This window comes from Actinia tenebrosa, unplaced genomic scaffold (assembly GCF_029948245.1).
Source record: "Actinia tenebrosa isolate PJP-AT-01 unplaced genomic scaffold, QUT_ActTen_1.0 PGA_scaffold17__23_contigs__length_9995812, whole genome shotgun sequence".
In the NCBI taxonomy this organism is placed as follows: Eukaryota; Metazoa; Cnidaria; class Anthozoa; order Actiniaria; family Actiniidae; genus Actinia; species Actinia tenebrosa.
This window is the reverse complement of record NW_028292577.1, coordinates 6095845-6116699: the sequence shown is the minus strand read 5'-3', so window position 1 is coordinate 6116699 and position 20855 is coordinate 6095845. Positions and strand designations below refer to the sequence as shown.

Genomic DNA, 20855 nt, shown 5'->3' with positions numbered 1-20855 from the left:
TTCAGGGTTTGATCTGTGAGCTAGCCGTGGCCTGACTTAGATCAGTCCAGAGGTTGTTTCAGGGTTCTATCTGTGAGTTAGCCATGCCTTGACTTAGATCAGCCCAGAGGTTGTTTCAGGGTTCTATCTGTGAGTTAGCCATGCCTTGACTTAGATCAGCCCAGAGGTTGTTTCAGGGTTCTATCTGTTAGTTAGCCATGCCCTGACTTATATAAGCCCAGAGGTAGTTTCAGGGTTTGATCTGTGAGCTAGCCATGCCCTGACTTAGATCAGCCCAGAGGTTGTTTCAGGGTTCTATCTGTGAGTTAGCCATGCCTTGACTTAGATCAGCCCAGAGGTTGTTTCAGGGTTCTATCTGTTAGTTAGCCATGCCCTGACTTATATAAGCCCAGAGGTAGTTTCAGGGTTTGATCTGTGAGCTAGCCATGCCCTGACTTAGATCAGCCCAGAGGTTGTTTTAGGGCTTGATCTGTGAGTTATCCGTGCCTCTACAAGCCCAGTGGTTATTTCAGAGCTCAATCTGTAACTTAGCCGTGCCCTTGCCTAGATCAACCCCAAGGTTGTTTCAGGGTTTAGCTTGTGAATTAGCCATCGCCTGATAGTCAAAATTAATCACAAAGATGGGAAGATGCATGACCATTATATATTAGATTGATGGTTGTCTATCACCAATAAACCTGTCACACTGTTTGTCTCTATCAGTAGCAAAAAGAAAGCCTTGTTTCCCAAAATGACAGATAATTCAAAGTGGATTTTCATTCTGCATCAGTCTAACCTTGGTTAAAGCATCAACAGCATCTTCCATGACAGCAGCTTGTTGTACTTGTAGAATGTTTTGTGGAGAGACCAGAGGTGGCCAGTCCAGACAACCAACTTGCAATGCTCCAGTGGCCAATGATGAACTTTGATTGATGCACTCCTTTACGGCTTTGCTGTTTGAAGTCAAATTAATGGCAATCAATACCCCAAATGGGGAAGATATCAAAAAAATGAAAATTTACAAACAAGGGAGGAGGATTGGAAGAGTGAATAGATGAGAGGGAGTAAGAGAGAAATGAAAAAATGGATGCACGCATAAAAGAATATATGCGAGTGGTTAGATAGATGATTAGAAGGGATGAGAAAGATGACAGAAAACAGATAATTGAAAAGTGAATGAATTAATCCATACAAAGATCCATAAAAAGCATTCTTACATCAATTTTGCATCCTTTGGGACATTTTTGCTGCCAGTACTTGTAGAAGCACTGTACAATACCCCAGCTTGAACAAGACAAATCTCAGCAGCCCTTTGTATTTTACCAACATCCCAAAGAGGGTTGAATGTCATCTCTGTTTCCTGGGCATGTAGTGACCATGATGACTTCTTGGCATTGTCTGCCATGGCATTCAAACAGTTTCCAGGAATGAGTCGTAGATGGCTCTGTGTTGCTGTGAAGTTACCTTCTTCAAACTTGCTCAAAGCTCTGTTGAAAGAATTAAATCACATCTTAAAAACCATACAGGTAGAGAAAACTTGTTCCCATTATCATGATCCATGCCATCATCATCATCGCCATCATCATCATATATCACCATTATAATAATCATATTCATTACCATCATCGTCATTATCATCACTACCACCACCATAATCATCAACATTACCATCATCAACACTATATAATCATCACCACCCACCATTAGACATCATCACCATCATCATCATCCTCATCATCTATCACAATCACCATCACCATCACCTATCACCATCATCACCACTACCACCACCATCATCAACATCATCATCATCATCACTCATCATTATCATCATCATACTGTCATCATCTATCATCTTTATCATGATCATTACCCTCATTATCATCATACATCATCACTTTCATCATCATCACTTTCATCATCATCATCATCTGCCTAACCTGATATAGTTCATGTCCTGGTTCAACTGCATGGCATGCTGTAGGTCTGTTTCCTTGATGTTTTTCCTGGAACTACTGATTTCTGTCTGCCATTTTTCAACCTCATCCCAGTCAGACAACTTGACATAACAGTTGGCAACCTAGCAATCAAACACATCATTTTAATGACCACACCCAGATTGAGGACAAACCCTTCCCTCCTTCCCTGCACCTATTGTGAGGGATTAGTTTCTGAAAAGCTTTGCCTTTACCCTTACCTAAGCCATTTTGTCTATTACCCTATTTTGTCAAGAAAGCCATTATTGGTTGGAAGACATTGCCTACAGTTTTAAGTCCTTATCTGTAAAGACTTGAAGGTCTAAACGTTTCCAGATGTAATGACAAAGTCAGAATCTTCTCCTCAGTTATTTTAAGACTCTGGTTGTTGGTCTGGCCAAGGCTTGAACTACGACCTCCCCAACAACAGACAGATTATTTTATCCCCCCTTGAGCTAACCAGGTCAGGTCATTATGATCGCAAATCACAAAGATTAAAGTATCTTACATTTAATTCTCCTTACCTCACTGACAAGCAATTCTACAGTAGTTGGTGATAATACATCTGTATTTTTAGTCTTGCTATCTTCTCCTGTACCAGAAGTATCTGACATGTAGTTACGTAATGATGTTTTGTACGCTTCTGCTGCACTTTCATACCTTGAAAACCAAACAATTATTATTTACCCCAATATTTATTAACTATATAAAATTGGTGAGCAGACTTTCAAGACACTTTTTTTTACTTTTGCAATGTCCTTAATTGAAATAAATGAAATAAAAACATAAATAAAAAATAACCATTTTTTTTATTAATTAAGAAAAAAAAGAACTTCAGATTTAACAATTTATGTATTCATTATTGAAGTTTTGAATTAGAGATACATACCATCCTTTGGCTTTCAGTATAATACCATTAATCCATGGCATTTCTTGTTCAGTGTTCTTAGCACACCAGGCTTTCAAGCCAGTAATAGCTTGGGGACTTTTTACTTCACAAAGAGCTTTACACAAAAGTAATACTGTCTGTTCAAATTCAGGACCCTATCAGACCAACAGAACAACAATCAGAGCAAATCTAAGGGAGGGGAGGGACAGACAAAAAATGTTACCTTCAGTTTTCCAGAAGCTTTCATTTCCTGCAGCATCTGCATGCCATGCCAGACAGCAATGGCTGGTGAGCCACATCGCAGACTCACTTCAATTGCAGGTAGTCTAATCCTGGACAACCATTCCTGGCAGGTGCTGCGATTTGTCCTAAAGAACACTCGCACAGACTAAAACAAGACATGAAGAAAAACATATTTAATGAGTTTGAAGATCAAGTTGCATCCTGGACTAGCGTGGGTACACACAACACCATATAATGAAAGATTAGCTACAGATGCTTGTACCCCAACTACACCACAATGCCCCATGTTTTAAATTTCAGAAAAATACTTGTGGCAATTTCAAAGGTTGAGTTAGTTATTTATTTAGGTGAATGATGGCAAGTAATATGTGTCAAATACCTTGGGAGGTGACGGCATTCCTACTGTGCAACCATCATATGCATTGTACATCAGTTTCTCAAGGTTTTCCACAAATTGGAGCAGCAAAGTTGTTCTTAGTTGACTCATGTATGCCTTAGGGAAGGTTGCTGTTGGGGTGAATGACATAAATTATTAAATATCATCATCACTATCAATGTCATTATCATCACCATCAGTGTCATCATCATCGCCAGTCAATGTCATCATCACTGCCATCAGTGTCATCATCATCACCAGTGTCATCATGATCATCACTGCCATTATTGTCATCATCATCAGTTTCATCATCACTGCCATCAGTGTGATCATCATCACCAGTATCATCATGATCATCACTGCCATCAGTGTGATCATCATCACCGGTGTCATCATGATCATCACTGCCATCAGTGTCATCATCATCAGTGTCATCATCACTGCCATCAGTGTGATCATCATCACCAGTGTTATCATCATCATCACTGCCATCAGTGTGATCATCATCACCAGTGTTATCATCATCATCACTGCCATCAGTGTGATCATCATCACCAGTGTCATCATGATCATCATCACAATCATCATCATCACAATCATCATCCTCATCATCATTAAAACATAACCATAATCACCATGATCAACTAGAGGTTTCAGTGAGTTTTGAAATGATAGGAAATCATGAACTAGCTGGAATAGAGAACATATTACCAAGCTATTACTGTGGCTTTCCATATTCTGCAAACTCTGACATTCCAATGGCTTGTTGTGAAATGGGTTTTTCACTGCCACCAGTCAAGAACATTAAAGGTACCGACTAATTATTTTTGATTGACGGCAGCGAAAAAACAGATTTCAGTGTGCAGCTCGCAACTACCGAGTTCGCAGAATATCAAAAACCGCAGCAATGGTAGTTTAAGCCAGAAAATTTTGCTCATTTACCAGAGCATTCTCTGATCCCAGACCTTTAATGAAAACCCAGTTCAACACCATCAATATCATCATCATCATCAACATTGTCAGTCAGCATATGCACATACACTACTTGTTTTTCACTGAGGGATTTGAATCCACAATTTCCACTCCCAGGACCAAATATTTTGGGTTTCACAAACAACATCTTTAGTTCAAAATTTCATCATTTATACCTGTGGGTTCACTATCTTCATCGCTGGACTTGTTATCATCTTTGTTCCTTGGTTTTGCCTGGTCATCTTGATCTGCCGCCTTGGCCTCTTTAGCATACTGGTTCAGACTTCCTTCAATGGCCTGAAAGGTCTCTTGTGCTCTTCCTAAAGAAGTGCGCAGTTTGGATAGGATACAGAACTGAGCTGTTTCCCAGGTGGACCAGAACCATAAGGCCGACTGACTGCTGTTAAACTGAACAGGAAAAAATACACAATCAGCGTGAAACTTAAACTCAAGTATACCACAAGATCTTGATAGGACATTATTTAGACCTTTCCTGAGATAGCAGGAAACTCAAGTATACCACAAGATCTTGATAGGACATTATTTAGACTTTTCCTGAGATAGCAGGAAACTCAAGTATACCACAAGATCTTGATAGGACATTATTTAGACCTTTTCTGGGATAGCGAACATGGTGAATTGTGGCCTAGCTTTGGTACAAACATATTTTGTTCGTCATCCATTAATTTATATGGTGCTGTTCTTACCCAAGCTAGACCACAATGCATCCTGTTTATTGATAAGATATCAAAGGGTTTTTGAGAAGTATTTAGGGAGTAAATGACCTGTTACATGCTATGATGATGAGGTGAGAGGCAAGTACACTACCACCATGCCACCCTTGGTTAGTGTTTTGGGTGATATTTTACTACTTACATGGGTCAGTTCACTTGCTGTGTATTTGTTTGGTCTATTACAGGTGTGAAAAAGCCGAACCAACCAGTCACTTTGCATCTCTTTGCTATCAGTATGAAATAAAATAGAATGAATGGTCAAACAAAGGAACAAACAGATGAATGAACAGACAAACAAATGAAAACAAAATGATGTTGGCAGTTAGGAAACTGGCATGGATGAATGGATCAATTAAATGTTTGGCTGCTTAAACATTTTTTTTTTAAGTTGATGAGTTGGTGGGAGGTGAGGGAATGAGATTGAACAGATCGGATAAATGAATAGATGAATGCATGGATGGGATGGGATGGGAAGGGAAGGGATGAGAAGCATCCAATGTCACATGGAGATGGGATGGATAGGATTAGATGGGATAAAAAAATAGATGAATGCATGGATGGGATGGGATGGATAGGATTAGTTGGGATAAATGAATAGATGAATGCATGGATGGGATGGGATGAAAAGCATCCAATGTCACATGAGATGGGATTATAGCATTAGATGGTTTTGTTTGGGTTATGAATAGATAGGATGGCCTTAGATAAAGATGGCATAAGATTAATGGATGAATAGATAAGGACATACCTTGGCAGTACTCCATGCTGAATAAAACCCATTATAACTTGAAAGTTATACGAATGAAAAGTACCAGTTGGTTGTTTTACAATGTGATTCTTCTTGACCCACCACACATCCTCACAACTTGTCCTCAACTGCTTAAATTCACTATCACTTGCTGTCTTTTGCATCTTTATCCTGTCTTGTAAAAGGTTCCTTGATGCAAAACTGAAACAACAATTGGGAAAATTAAACTAAGATAAACTAGAATAAGACTGGCAATGAAGAGAGTACTATTTAGATGTCATCGCTTGCAGGCAAGTCAGACTTAACAAGCATAAAGGCTAGCAAAAAGATTGACCATGGCAAGCAAGCCAAAGGTAACCGCTCTTCTCTCCCAGCTACACAGAATGATACCTTGTTATAACATCAGCAGGTAGTGCCTTGATGAGTGACAGGTAACATTCCCGCACAGTGTCATTGACATCCATCAGTCGTACTGTACAATCTTGTAGACATCTGAAAAGGAAATAAATAATGTTAATTTAATTATTCGACCAACCAACCATCCAACCTAATGATCACTCCTTTAATCAACCAGCCATTGACAAAGTTTGGTAGTGCTTAATACAGACCATAAAGATTATTTACCAGCCAATCAAAAGCCACTGATTCTTAGAATAGAATACCACCCACTCAAGCAGCCAATCAGAAGGCACGATTCACTCAAGCAGCCAATCAGAAGGCACAATTCACTCAAGCAGCCAATCAGAAGGCACAATTCACTCAAGCAGCCAATCACAAGGCACGATTCTTAGAATACCATACTAGACCAAAAAATATATAGTTTTCAATATAGAGTATAGAGACACTGACAAACAGAAAAGTAAACTGGTCTTAGTACCTCTTGAGGCAGTTGACTGACAGGAGCTTCAGTTCAATGAGAATTTTCATGCACTCACACACTTCCAAGGAAAAGTGGCAACATGGATTGAAAGCTGTTAAATGGATAAAATGCATTAGGGCAATTGTTTAGAGTATTCTTCCCCTCCCCCTCCCCCTGAAAAAGAAGTTAGCTCAATGCAGTTCATTCCCACCCTAGCATTGTATCCGGTATTCTTATCAGAATGCATCATTGACAGTAGAGATACATTGGATAAATAATTTAATTATTGTGCCTATGCCTGGTGTCCTACACGAGTACAGCTGCTTGTTGTTGGTTTTTTCCAATATTTTTAAGGCTTTTCTCCAGGCTCTCCAGTTTTCTTCCCTACACAAGAAAACTGCTAAACTCCAATCATGGAATTTTGCTAGCCACAGGCTATTAAGTGGTACCCCAACAAAACAAGGTCTATATATATATATATATTTATTTATACAATGTGAATGTACTTGACAAACTCTCCACCTTAAAGCATCAAATCTTCTACACTCACCTTCATGTTTTGTCTCCCCAATAATTAACACACATTATTGAAAAAAACCTGAATATTTTTGTGATGCTGAATAAATGATATCTTTGCAGTAATGGTTGGTCTCAACCTTGTACTTACACAGTGGCAATAAACTGTTTCCTAAGATGTCAAAGTTAAAGTGTTCCTTTACTGCTGCTGTTATTTCTGGTCCTGATTTGAAGACTAAGTCAAGTGTCTCCATTAGCCATACCAAACACAGTTTCCTATTGGACAGACAGACAGACAAATGACGTAATCAAGTTGACCACCCACAACATTAGAAATCAAACCATTACACAAGGACAGCAGATGCGATGAACTGGAGGGGCATTCCCCTGCAGCCCCTATATTAGCCACCCACTTAAAACTATGCCCAGCAGCCCCTGTTACATACACCAACTGGGTCTTGCACTGGTTCTTATCACCCTTCCCCCAAACACATATACAACATTACTTTTCACTATGCAGCCTACTGAAGTATCTTTACTGACAACTGACCTGGTATCATATGATGAAGTAGAACTAATGAGGACTTTAGAAAGAAGATGAAGAACAAAACTTAAGCTTCCCTTCTTGTTTTGGTCTGAAATGGTGGATGGATCTTTGACACTGGACAAGAAATGGGCGTTGCTGTGGATCCAAAAACATATTAAGGTTATATTAGAGATAGAAAAATAACCATCTATTAGTTAGTATACTATCATCATCATTATTATCATCATCATCAACATTATATATCATCATTATCACCATCACCATCACAATCATTGCCATCATCACCATCACCAATATTATCATCACCATCATCATCAAAATTATGAAAATATCATCACCATCATGCATCATTATGCATCACCATCATGCATCATCCTTGTTCATCGTCTAGCACTATCATTTTTACCCAAAAAACATATGCAATGTAGTATAAAGTACTGCATGTAGCAAGATAGCAGAAGGTGATGACTACCTACTATGTGTTTTAAATGATCATAATTACCTTTGGCAATGGGTATACAATGCATGTAGAATGGTGTACTGCACGGCAGGATAGCATGCTGCTACTGTCCACTCACAAGCACTTATGTACTGGGTTAGAAGGTCAAAGAGAGTGGGGGTTAACTTCCATAGCTGAAAGACATAATGAATGTGATAATCAAGGCTGCATTCTCAAGTTACAAGGACATATTATATCAAATTATATTAGCATAGGAAATCACACGATCTCGAGTACAATTCGGAATCTATAGGTACGTGTGATGTTTTGAAAGTTTTCAAAATTGGATGAAACTTTCAAAAACTCACGAGTATCAGCATCATGTGTGAGTAGAGTTTGTTAGGTCTCTCCCTTAATTTGAGGACTTTTCTGTTTTTTTTTTGGGGGGGGGGTGTCTTCCTCCCTCTAAAAAACGCCATAAAAACCATTCCCAGACTTAGATAAACCCACAAGTTGTTTAAGGGTATCAATATAAGAGTAAGCCATGCCTAGACTTACATCAGCCAACACGTTGTTTTAGGGTATCAATCTGAGAGTAAGCCATGCCCAGACTTAGATTGGCCCAGTAATTGTTTTGGGGTATCAATTTAAAAAAGTAAAAAAATAGAATAGAAAAATTAACAAATACACACCCCAATGATGGGAGACTTTTCTGTTGCAATCTCTGACAATGAACACAAGTCAAATATGATTATAGACTGAAGATGGTTAGCTCTGACTGTCAGGTCTATGCTATCTGTGATTGGTTGATTTCCTGTGTCATTTGTGATTGGTCCATTGACTGTATTGCTGGTAATCACATCACCTATGATTGGCTTATTTTCATCTATCACAAAACCCATGGTTGGTTCACTTAATGTTTCCATGGAGACCATTCCCTCACTTTCAATTGGTCCGTTCACAGCACCTGTGATGTTGTCTGTCATTGGCTGACTTGATGTCTGCCTTGTACTTCCCTCATCCATGATTGGCTGATGAACACCTCCCCTACTGACGACGTCAGCTGTGTCTGCTTGTTGTTTTGAGCTCTCCACATCATTAACCAGGTCTGATGACAGGATCTCTGAATCAGTGCCTCTACAAGCCTTAGCCAATTGTTTGAGTTGATTAAATTGGTCTGTGAGTTCAGCAACAGTTATGCTGTTAACCAAAAGGAATTCAAGTATCAAAAGATGAAGTTTTTTGAATTTATTCCTGAAAAGACCTCTTAAGCTTTTGGCATGTTTTTCCATTTCAGACCACATGTTATTCCCTATATTATGATTTCTTTGTTTATGGGTTGCATATAGGGAGACAAATGAATATGGATACAACTTAGACAAAGAATCTTATTCTCAAGAGAATGACGTGGTCTGAAATCACATCAGCCCTATGGGCTGCCTTTCTTATAACCTACATTAAAAAAAAAAAAGGAAAAACATTATACCCAAGCCAAGGTCAAGTGTTTTATTCTATACATACTTGTAAGTGGCTTCCATTAATTGTACATCACGAATCCCCAGGAATCCTTGATAGATTTTCATCAAACTGGATAGAATCTAGGTCAGAAAAAAAATGAAGAGTTTAAGAATTCTTAGTCCATTTGCAGGTGATAACATAAACATTCTCTTGCTTTTACTACTAGGAGTTGGCTCCTCCTTCGAGCACAGATCCATTAGAAACAACAAAAGAACCCAGGTTATACAATAGAACAAAGCTGACCAAGAATATAATAAGCTTGCGGTATTTCACAAGGACCCCAGGAGTCAGATGAATGAAGTCTGACTAAATTATCTTCTGGATAAGCACTATTCAGCAGAAAAAGTGCTATCCAGTGAATACGGTCAACTCTCTTTACAGCAAACACATTCAGACCATCAATTAAGGAGGTGAACTAGATAGGGATAACCTCTTTCACCTCCTTTCACAATTTTTCATGTTTTTGCCTTTTTTTCCCTTCTATTTTCTGTATACAAGATGATGAATTGTGAATAAACCGTTATGTTATATGTAATTGGTGTCTAAAGTAGGGACCATCTGCAATATCAGGAATCAATTGGAGTCATTTCTTTGCTAATGTATTCCGCCAGGGATTTTGGTACTCTCTGCAATAGCAAGGTGATCGTAATAGTCTGGCGTCGGCAAGGTGAGAGCTGACTATAGATATCAACACCAATAGATATAATATCTAGTAGATATCTCCTATTTGAGCAACATTTCTATTTAAGACTGACAATGTTTATTAATAAATGAAGGAAAGCATATTTTAAGCAAAGAAGGCAAGAGATATAATTTCAGATATGAGAGAAAGTAAAAAAATATTGACAGTCATATAACTTACTGCTTCATCTGGAGTTAGTCTGAGCTTCACGAATTGTGAGCCAGGATGTAAAAGAGTCTTGATAAAGGTAATAGGGATGGATGTGCCAACTTTGCTTCTCACCTAAAAAACATGAGAAAAATTATTGTAATGCTAAAGGAATATGGCCCAGAATTCTACAAGGTCCACTAATGACATGACGAGGGCAGGAGAGTGTCTGACAGTACTAATAGGCCCTTTGCAGTTAACAGTCACATGTCTGTACTGGACTGCAAAACTTTTGTTTTTATATTAAATTGGTGATTCTTTTTAGCTACTTGTAAAGAACTGAATGAAAACATGTGTATGCAGTGTGTTATGAAATGTAGTTTTGTGACGATCGCTTGAAACAGGTTGTAGAAAGTTTGTTTGCAGTCCAGTAAATTTCGCCCATGGGTATCAAAATGTTCATTCATTTGCTCTCAGTGAATTAATCAGCACGTGATTGCTTAGCTGCAAAGGGCCTATTGCTGAGGATAGGTGGGTGTCTGACAGTACTGATTGCTGAGGGTAGGTGGGTGTCTGACAGTGCTGATTGCTGAGGGTAGGTGGTTGTCTCACAGTACAGTACCATAGTTGTTGTCTTACCATGTCTACGAGGTCAAGTATGGACATGACATGGGGATAGGTGGGTGTCTGACAGTACTGTAACTGCTGGATGATGAACACAGCAGTCTGATCACAACAGCCGGCATAGTACACTCGTAGCCAGTTACACAATGAACGTAAACAATCATTACCTGGAAAAAGAAGAAAATAAACTCCTTTAGTTTGATTGATCTTTAATTTCAACTAAAATGGAAATATAATAGTAGAGTCTTTAAGATATGAAGGTTTATATTCCCAATATGTTAATGACTATGACTTAACATAAGGGATCATTTAATATACAACACTGCACTCATTCTGGATTACAGTATTTTAAAAGGATCACCCTTTTAATCATGACTCACGCAAAGGTTCTTATAAATTTGTTTTCAAAAAATGTCCAGCGTTCAATATTAAAAGTTGCCACGAAATAACTCAAATCCCTTATGTTACGTCATAGTCATTAACATATTGGAAATATAGACCTTCATATCTCAAAGTCCCGACATTCAAATGACGAATTATTTTCACAATCAACTATTCACTATCTAAAGAATCAATTCTTAAATTTTAAATTTTACACCGTGAAAAGATGTAAAAGCTTACTGACGCTTCAGACGCTAGTCCTTTTATCATTACACTACTTGAGCAGTTTTCATATGAAAGAGAAACGTCTGTACATACGCATAGGAAACCATTAACAAATGACTACTCAAAGTTACATACAGTTACCAGTAAAATATGGTAGAGCTACAACTTTATTGTATTGTTTCCCTGTACTGAAACCCCTCTGATCAAAAGCATCATTACATACCAACATCAGTAGTACAATTCTGAAGGTTGTGGGTTCGATTCCCAGCGAGGTCGGAAATGAATTTTTCCAAATTTATTTGCAAGGGTCTTTCGCCCGGAATAACCTCGTTCCCAAGCACTATAACTAATCTATATTTCTATATCTTGTATTTCATAAGTGCTACTTGGTCCGCATATTCTCATCTTTACATACCAACAATAAAGAGTTGTTCATAGTAGAATTTAAACCCAGACAGACAAATACTTTTAATTACTCTCTGGATTATCTGAAAAGGTTTCAAAACAAGCAGTTAACATTAGTGAAGCATTAATGTACTGTAATTAGTACAACAGTGGGAATCAAGGGAGATTGGATCGAATTGGATGAGTTAGCAGTGCCCTGACTTAGATCAGCCCTGAGGTTGTTTCAGGGTTCTATCTGTGAGTTAGCCATGCCCTGACTTATATCAGCCCAGAGGTTGTTTCAGGGTTTGATCTGTGAGTTAGCCATGCCCTGACTTATATCAGCCCAGAGGTTGTTTCAGGGTTTGATCTGTGAGTTAGCCATGCCCTGACTTAGATCAGCCCAGAGGTTGTTTCAGGGTTTGATCTGTGAGTTAGCTGTGCCCTGACTTAGATCAGCCCAGAGGTTGTTTCAGGGTTCTATCTGTGAGTTAGCCATGCCCCGACTTAGATCAGCCCTTAACTAATTATAATAATTTAGATAATAATTAAACTTACATCTTCTATGTAAGGTATTGTAATTGCAGGTGTCTGAGCTGGTGAAAAGACATCTCCAATTCCATTAACAACAGTAGTTAAGACCCTGGTAAGAAAAGAGTTACATTGGTAGTTTAGTCATACAGTGACATGGGTGGTCTATATTGCGTCCACCTCTCACCAATGGTAGATTTGTGGCAATTCTCTTTATATAACTCCTCTCAAACAAGCTACAATCTGTGCCAAAAATATCGAGACTTAACTTACCCTTCCCATCCTAACACAACACACACTATATCACTTTTCCCCCTCCCCCTTCACTATGTTCAGATGGTCAGCTTCTGATTTGAGTCCGGGGTGTGCCTTGTACAGAAACAACAATGAAGTAGGGGGAGTGGGGTAAGATAAGAGTAAGTGTGGATTCATTTATTGAAAGATATGCAAATGTCAATAAATGAGTAGTAAATACTGTACTAAGGGGAGTCTCAACAGTTTTGGCACAGATTGTAGTATCCAAGATGAGTTTGTTTGATGTGTTGTTCTCTCCCTTGCCACGAGGGTTTTTCTCCTGGTTCTCTAGCTTCCTCCCTCCGTAAAAATCAACATGTGAGTTGAGCGTTGTGTGCATAGAACATTAAATGTAGCGGTAGTGTGTGTGAGTGAAAAAGTGTCCCAATTCGTATGTAAGTGGTAGAACTAATAGACACTAAAAAGAAGATTTTTACTCATTACCTTACTAGTGCCGTCAGTTTTGGTAATGAAGTATACGGCGACGGTAGGCCATCACTTGCACCTTGTTTATTTGCCAACATGCTCAGCTCCTGCAACCAAACATATTACATTAGCACAGACATCATAAAAATAATAAATTAATCTTGAATGCTGGGTAGAAAAAAAATGGCAAACTAAAATAGGCAAACTTCAGTAGGCAAACCAATGCGTAGGCGAAACAATTGTAAAGCATTAACATTGTTGGATCCATCTCTTAATGTGATGGTTTTTATTTCATAATTCCAATTCAATCCATGAGTTCGTCACACTATGACTTTGATCAGCCCAGAGCTGCTCAAATATTAGTCTTTTTTTTTGTAAAATCTCAATACATGTCATTCTCTTTAGTACTATTTCTTCTTTACTCTAATGGGTTTATTTACCTCGGCATAAGCTTCCATATCTTCCAGAAACTGACCAAGAAGAGTCAGGGAGAATGCAATGTCTGAAGCCCAGTAGGGATGGAGTTGAATCAGACATTCTATAAACGATATAACAATGATCAGGACATGAATGCAAGGGTAGTATTCAAAACACAATAAAGATACTCTGGTAGATATTGGTAATATTTATGATTATTATGATGGTAATTGAAGTGGTACATTGATGAAGATAGTGGTGATGATGATGTTGGTGTATGGTAATGATGATCATGACAATGATAATGATAGTGATGATAATGATGGTAGCGAAAATGATGATAACGAACATTGTAATCATGAAGGCGGCGGTGATGATGAAGATGATAGTGGTCTATGGAGATGATTATTATATGGTGATGACAACAATGATAATAGTAATGATAGCGATGACAATGATAATGATAATGATGACGACAATGTTGACAAAGATAGTGATGATGTGATGAAGGATGATGATGATGGTGGTAGTGATGATGATGGTGGTGATTATGTTTAGCAAGACAATAGTGATGATGATGATAACCTTGGTGATGATGTTAAGGATGATGATGATGAGGATGACCTTGGTGATGATGTTAAGGATGATGGTGATGATGGTGGTGATGTTGATTGTAAAGTTGGTGATGATGTTATTGATGACTATAGTGATGGTAATGACAATAGCCAAGTTAAAAAGGCCAGTGCTAACCTGACATGTGAGCTGTCAAGGATGGTTGCTGTGATATGTCGATGTGCCAACCAACAAGAATGTCTACTGTATCCTGCAACAAAATACCAAACGGCCAAATAAAGAACTCTTTTCCACATTCATCCAACCAAGAAATGTAAAAATGTTATAAATATGCTGATAATACAGAACACTGTAATGATAAAGAATTGAGAAATCTATTGGACCCATAACAATGTGTAAAGGCAACGCCTTTATTGTATATAGGGTGGCATGGTTGGTGTGGTCTCTTACCACTTTGTAGTACAGGCCGTGGGTTTCGTGGGTTCGATTTTCAATTAAATTGCATATGTGATGTGTTGTTCTCTTCCTTGCCACAAGGGTTTTTCTCAACATGTGTGTTGAGTGTTGTGTGTTGTACATAAGTGAATTTAGTGGAAGTGCGTGTGTAGGAAACCTAACAGAAGAGCCCTTTACTCGATTGCTGGATGTACAAATAGATCAAGTTAACATGTTGGGTTCTGATCTAGCTTGGGTACAAACAGCACCACATAAGTCTTTGCAAACATAAAATGTTTGTACCCAAGCTAGACCATAATGTATCACATTTGCAATCTCAGAAGAGGTTTATATACTATACTCACTCTAAAGTAGCCTGCAAAGGCTTGTGGGTAATCAGTAGCAATGGACATGATGACGCTAAGTACTGCATCCAACAATTCTGACGAGATAAAAAGATTTTAATATTATAATTAATATATCTTAGGACAATGATCACTTCTTGTGTGCCTCATGTGTCAATCAAGGCATACTGGTCAGCAGTCTCTTATGCAGGCTCAATCAGAGATCTTTATCAAATGGAGCCATGCTTATTCTCATGAGATAAAAACTTTCGTTAACCATGCATAACCTCATTCTGAAACACTGATTTTGATTTGCAGTGATAATACCATCCCAAAATCTTGCTAAACTGTAAATCGATATATGTATTGGAATACAGTTCATGTATTCCTCAGAGCCACTAAATTTATATTGTTGTTTTTTAGTACCTGGTGCGTCAACATTTTCAAGGATGTTTTCCAACAAGCTCATCACATTCTAGGGGAAAAGCCAACATATATTTAGCAAAATATTTCACATGTAAAAGGTCTACATATATGACTGATATAGCTAAAATTAACAAATGAATTTTAGCTCATTTCTGGCTCAACATTACTGGTTAAAATGACCAGCAAGGCAAAATTTGATTGGACAAGTTTCAAATCTGGACGGACATTGTCTAAAGACCAAACATTATTTTTTGCCTTCTGCAACTACATTGTATTGATTTAATAAAAAAACAATAATCAATACTCTAACCCTTAAACTATTATCTTACCACAACGACTTCTCTAAAACATTGCTGACTGCTTTCATTTTGAATTATCTAAAAACAAAAAGTTACGTAGTTATGAAAAGCTATATTCTCCTATCTATAAACTGACATATCAATAAATGATGTAAAGAGAATGTAGATCTTAATCAGTTCCTCAGCTTTTCACATGCAGCTGTTGCTTCAATAATCAAAATGTAGAAAAAAGAATCAGAAACAAGAGAAATGATACCTTGGATAGAGCTGTTAGCAGTAAAGTTTTGATATCATCAGATGAAGAGGAATCCAACTTGTTAAAAATCCATTGAAACAATCTGAACATTTTATTAAAAAATATTTATTATAAAAACAATACATGAATTTGTTTCAGGGTTCAATCTGTGCGTTAGCCATGCCCTGACTTAGATCAGCCCAGAGGTTGTTTCAGGGTTTGATCTGTGAGTTAGCCATGCCCTGACTTAGATCAGCCCAGAGGTTGTTTCAGGTTCAGTGCCACAACTTTATGCTACAAGTTTATCTGATGAGAAAATCTAGTCCCCCAGGTATAGATGGGTAATCATACCTTTTCATATCATATCCAAGCATGGCTCCAAACATTACAAGACACTGAACCAAATGATCTTTTACATCTGCTAATAAGTTCCTAAAAAATTTGAAAAAAAAAGAATTAAATATTAGTATAGAAAGTGTTAGCTACAAAGGGAACAGATAAGATTTAATAAACTTTAAATTTCAATCTAAATGACTTTAATTGTAATTTTATCTTGGCAGCAATACCTGATGGAAAGAAACAGTGGAATAATGCTGAATTTACAATGACTTTCCTGTATTCAGATTGACTGACACTCAATGTTGTGGAATAAATATGAGCTAAATGCAATAATGCACTAAACAACTCTTGATTTTTTTAGTGAAAGTAAAATAAGATAAGAGAGTAGCATGTTTGATATTCAAAGTGAACCTACCTTTCATACATTACATCCTCCAGGGAGACAAGGACATTTTCTTGATTCTTAAGGATCACCTGTAACAAGAGAGAGATGCTTTAGGAAGCTTGTTTATTATAAGTTAATGGGTTTAATATTACATGGATCAGAAAAAAGTGTGGTCAAGGGTGGGGGAACCTGGGTTACTTGGAACCTGGTGTTGATGGTTTGCAAGCATTCCCAAGAGAATTAAATAACAAAAGACACGGTGGCCATGTTGGAGGATATAACAAAAGAATTCACTGTCAATTCTTTTGTCAAGTTCCTCCAACACGTCCACCCTGAAAACCATCAATAGGATGGGTAGGTATGGTGTTTGATGACTGGGTTATAAGTTCATGGTTGTTAGTGAGCAGGGTTTCTGTTGAGTGAATAAGTTGTTTGGGTATAGGGTGGGTGTGATGAGTAGGGTGGGTAGTTATGGTGTGTGATGAGTAAGTTGTATGTTGATAAATAAGAATTCCATATCTTTGTATAATCTAACAATGAATAATACCTGGATATTCTCAGGACTTGAGAAATACTCTTCCAGCTGTCTCGCAGCAGTAATACGGCGTTCTCGATCAGTCTCTCTGATAATCCTCTTGGTGATACTGGATAAACGAGAATCATTTGCTGCATTGCTGTGACGATCTAAACCTAAGAATTAAAAAAACTAAATCACTCTTCAAGAAAGAAATTTGAAATTCAAAATATTTTTTTTTCTTTTCAAAATTACTGCACAATAGATAAAAATATCTTATTGAAATTCTTCCAAAACGTTTTGATCAATTATTTATCTTAAATTGATGTCAAAAATAAAATATAATGTTAATAAAACATGTATTATTATAGATTGACATTAAAAGTCCTCATAATTGCTATGCATGGTGCAATCTTGATGTTACCCGAGAACAGAATCCTTTCTTGTAAGCAAACAGGAAGTGCTTGATGCAGATGGTATCAACTTGAAATAAGACTTTTCAAGGCAGTTTATTTCTCCAAATATTCCAAAAACTTAAAAAAATGGATTGAAACTCTAGAAAAAATGCGTAAGAATCGCAGTAACGCTCGGCAAAGAGAAAAAAAGACAAAAAGATAAAGTTACAAGGAGCTATTACTAGTAATCATGGTTGCTCACGTTGTATTCGCATCAATGCAAACCAGCGCCTTTCAAAAGTTTGTAAAAACAAAAATTAATAAAGAACAGAGCATTAAAATAATCATTTGCCTATCAAAGGCAATTTCCTGGGAACTTCGTAGCAATTTCTAAGGGTTTTTTTTTTCAGAAAGAACAAGTTTTCGCGGGAGCTAGAGTTTTACGTACTGTTCAAGGTTTTTCCATGGTCTCTGTTCAAGTCTCGTGGTCCATCCCGTGTTGAGGGCTTTTCGCCTCTTCTACTCTTATCTTCCCGCTTGTCTGGGTTTCCACTACGTGTAGCATCTCTTTCTGAAGGTTTATCTTCTGGTTTACGAGTTCTTTCGTCTCGTCTTTCAAGTCTACGGCGCGTATTCCGCCCATTGGTGTTGCGAGTTGTCTCTCTATCTCTTTCACTTCTTGTACTACTAACTGAATCTGCGGAGTTATCTCGACCTCTGCTACGCTGAGAACGCTCTCTGCGTGATTGCCTAACACGGCCCTGTGGTCTCCCACTCATTCCATTTCATTCTGGCCAAGCACTATTCCACTATAACAAGATTTAGAAACACCGAACTCGGCCATAACCGACACTCGGCGCCATTTTGAATTTCAATAGTGAAAGAAAGCCTCGCTCCTAGTCTTGCATGCGCTGGACTGGTAACCAATCTCGTACCCAGTGCCCACGTTTCTGTCAGACATAAGTTATTCATATTTGATGCATACCTTATAAGATTTGCCAGACCCAATATTGCCAGATTTTTACTTGAGACTTCGAGTTTTAAGTTTGGTTTGTGTTATCGTATGGATTGAGCTGGATTTCTTCAAATAAATGAAACTGCCGGTCATTTCATAAGTGTTTTGAAATTCTTGACCGGCAGCCGGTCATTTTAATAGTTTTCTTTCCAGGGATTTTCCTCTGCAAGATTTCAATTTGACTGATCACAGGTAGACAGGAATAGGTTGCGCAAAAATAGAAAAGTTTCACTATTCTAAATTCTACTATTTTAAAAATCGAAAAAGAAAAACGGAAAAAAGGAGCAAAAGCGTGAGTACTATAACTGGTTTAGGTCACCCATCCAAGTGCTAACCCTCCTCAGTCGAGCTTGACTCAGTATCTTGAACGACAACGATTTATCCGCTGGACCACGTTTCCAGGTGAATCAGCATAACAATAGCCGTGAAAACAATGCACCGAATAGACTAGACTTTTTAACATTATGTTTTCAACCGATTCCGTGCGTGGCAGAGATGCAAGGGATTAGCCGATATGGTCTGGGGGCCGGCTGGTCTCTCCCCTGATGCTCCGGCTAGAACATTTTCTTGCGTAATTCGTACACCCAAGGGCAGAAGGATTTAATTGCCGTCAGGTCCGAAGTCCATACGCCGCCTCAGCTCTGCGGATGTCTCGGGGGTATGGCACAGTGGAGTCGTTTTTTTTTTTTTTTTTTTCCTTCTTTTTTTTTTTTTTTTTTTTTTTTTTTTTTTTTTTTTTTTTTTAATTTAATTTTTTTTTTTTTTTTTTGGTGTGTTCGAATTCCATTTTATCCACATGCTTTTTTTAAAAACCACTTATTCCTAGATTTAAATCTTCAACAATTCAGGCCATTTTTTTAGTGAAAAAAGATTTATTCCTAGTCGGTTATAAGCCTGTATAAGTTCGATCAGACGTTATCAGTCACATAAGCAACATCGATCCGCGAAAAGCATAGTTTTGCTTTCCTATTTTTCCTGGCAAAATTTGCTGACAAGAACATTTTTCTGCACTCGGATCTCTATATCATATGCCCGCAAAGGACTAGTGGGTGATGCCATGACTTGCCATGAAGCCTATGGGTACTATTGCGCTGAATTTTCTGCATTTTCTGACAAGGAAAATAAACAGCCATCCCAATAAATAATATAATACTGACTGAAACATTAAGATCGATATTTGATCTTCTTGGATCGTGGCATGACATGCATAATGCCAAACTGTTTATTTTATAGCCTCAAAAAGGGCAGAACCTGAAATTATTTTAATATTATGTAGAGAACACATTAAGAGAGAAGTTCGCCTTAGACAATTTAAACTAAATCAGTCTTTCTTGTGAAAGATTCCATTATCTTTTGGCTAACATTGTTAACTTCTTCAGCTGTACTAGTCATATGTGCATCATACAGGTAACCCAGTGAACACCTCTAGGGCGTCTTGTTTCAACTAACTTTATGAGATTTGTACAGAACCGTCAAAACTGAAGCTTATTTTGATTAAAATACTTTCAAAATAGGCTAGGAAATTCGTTTAAATTATAATAATCTATGCTTGACATTTTTAGAAGCAAAACGCGCTTTTTCAAAGCGACAAAAAGAGTAATTTATCGTCTGAGCTCAGCCTTCCAATATTTTAATGGCTTCAGACATCAGTCACAGATAATTTATTCACCTTGAATGCATTTACAACTAAGTTTATGAGATTTGCACAGTCAAAACTGAAGCTTTCATAATTTACGGTTTTAGTTAGAAGGGCCACGTGGCCGGTGGATTTAATTTTTTGCTTGATCTTTGCTGACTAAACTAGTTAGTTCTTATTAGTGACCCTTGACAGAATATTTATTAAAGCAATATTTTTGATGCCCCCTTCGGGTTACGAAATGTTTCTGAAGAAAGTCGTTCTGACCCCCTGCAAACCCTATCCCATCCCACCCCCTACCCCCCTAACCAATAAACTATTGAACACTCCCCTATAGCTAGCTATTCTGGCA

At 37.8% G+C, this 20855-nt stretch overlaps 1 protein-coding gene across 2 annotated transcripts in view; it reads right to left on the bottom strand.

Moving 5' to 3' along the window:
* Positions 1-18713, bottom strand: part of LOC116297248 (serine/threonine-protein kinase SMG1) — a 48830-nt gene extending 30117 nt beyond the window's left edge. For both annotated transcript variants that reach the window (XM_031705438.2, XM_031705439.2), the window contains exons 1-32: positions 18301-18713; positions 17491-17633; positions 16974-17032; positions 16571-16651; positions 16241-16322; positions 16015-16062; positions 15686-15734; positions 15281-15357; positions 14658-14730; positions 13931-14028; positions 13509-13597; positions 12798-12882; positions 12271-12343; positions 11265-11416; positions 10659-10760; positions 9800-9876; positions 8971-9478; positions 8342-8472; positions 7843-7974; positions 7444-7568; positions 6795-6888; positions 6308-6409; positions 5918-6118; positions 5312-5396; positions 4612-4843; positions 3467-3594; positions 3068-3232; positions 2845-2999; positions 2480-2615; positions 1920-2059; positions 1197-1466; positions 776-932 (exon numbers count right to left, since the gene is read on the bottom strand). In XM_031705438.2, coding sequence (XP_031561298.2) covers positions 776-932; positions 1197-1466; positions 1920-2059; positions 2480-2615; positions 2845-2999; positions 3068-3232; positions 3467-3594; positions 4612-4843; positions 5312-5396; positions 5918-6118; positions 6308-6409; positions 6795-6888; positions 7444-7568; positions 7843-7974; positions 8342-8472; positions 8971-9478; positions 9800-9876; positions 10659-10760; positions 11265-11416; positions 12271-12343; positions 12798-12882; positions 13509-13597; positions 13931-14028; positions 14658-14730; positions 15281-15357; positions 15686-15734; positions 16015-16062; positions 16241-16322; positions 16571-16651; positions 16974-17032; positions 17491-17633; positions 18301-18631 — 4380 coding nt within the window. In that variant the 5' untranslated portion in view covers positions 18632-18713. The remainder of the gene's footprint in view (positions 1-775; positions 933-1196; positions 1467-1919; positions 2060-2479; positions 2616-2844; positions 3000-3067; positions 3233-3466; positions 3595-4611; positions 4844-5311; positions 5397-5917; positions 6119-6307; positions 6410-6794; positions 6889-7443; positions 7569-7842; positions 7975-8341; positions 8473-8970; positions 9479-9799; positions 9877-10658; positions 10761-11264; positions 11417-12270; positions 12344-12797; positions 12883-13508; positions 13598-13930; positions 14029-14657; positions 14731-15280; positions 15358-15685; positions 15735-16014; positions 16063-16240; positions 16323-16570; positions 16652-16973; positions 17033-17490; positions 17634-18300) is intronic.
* Between the last annotated feature and the right edge of the window lie 2142 nt (positions 18714-20855).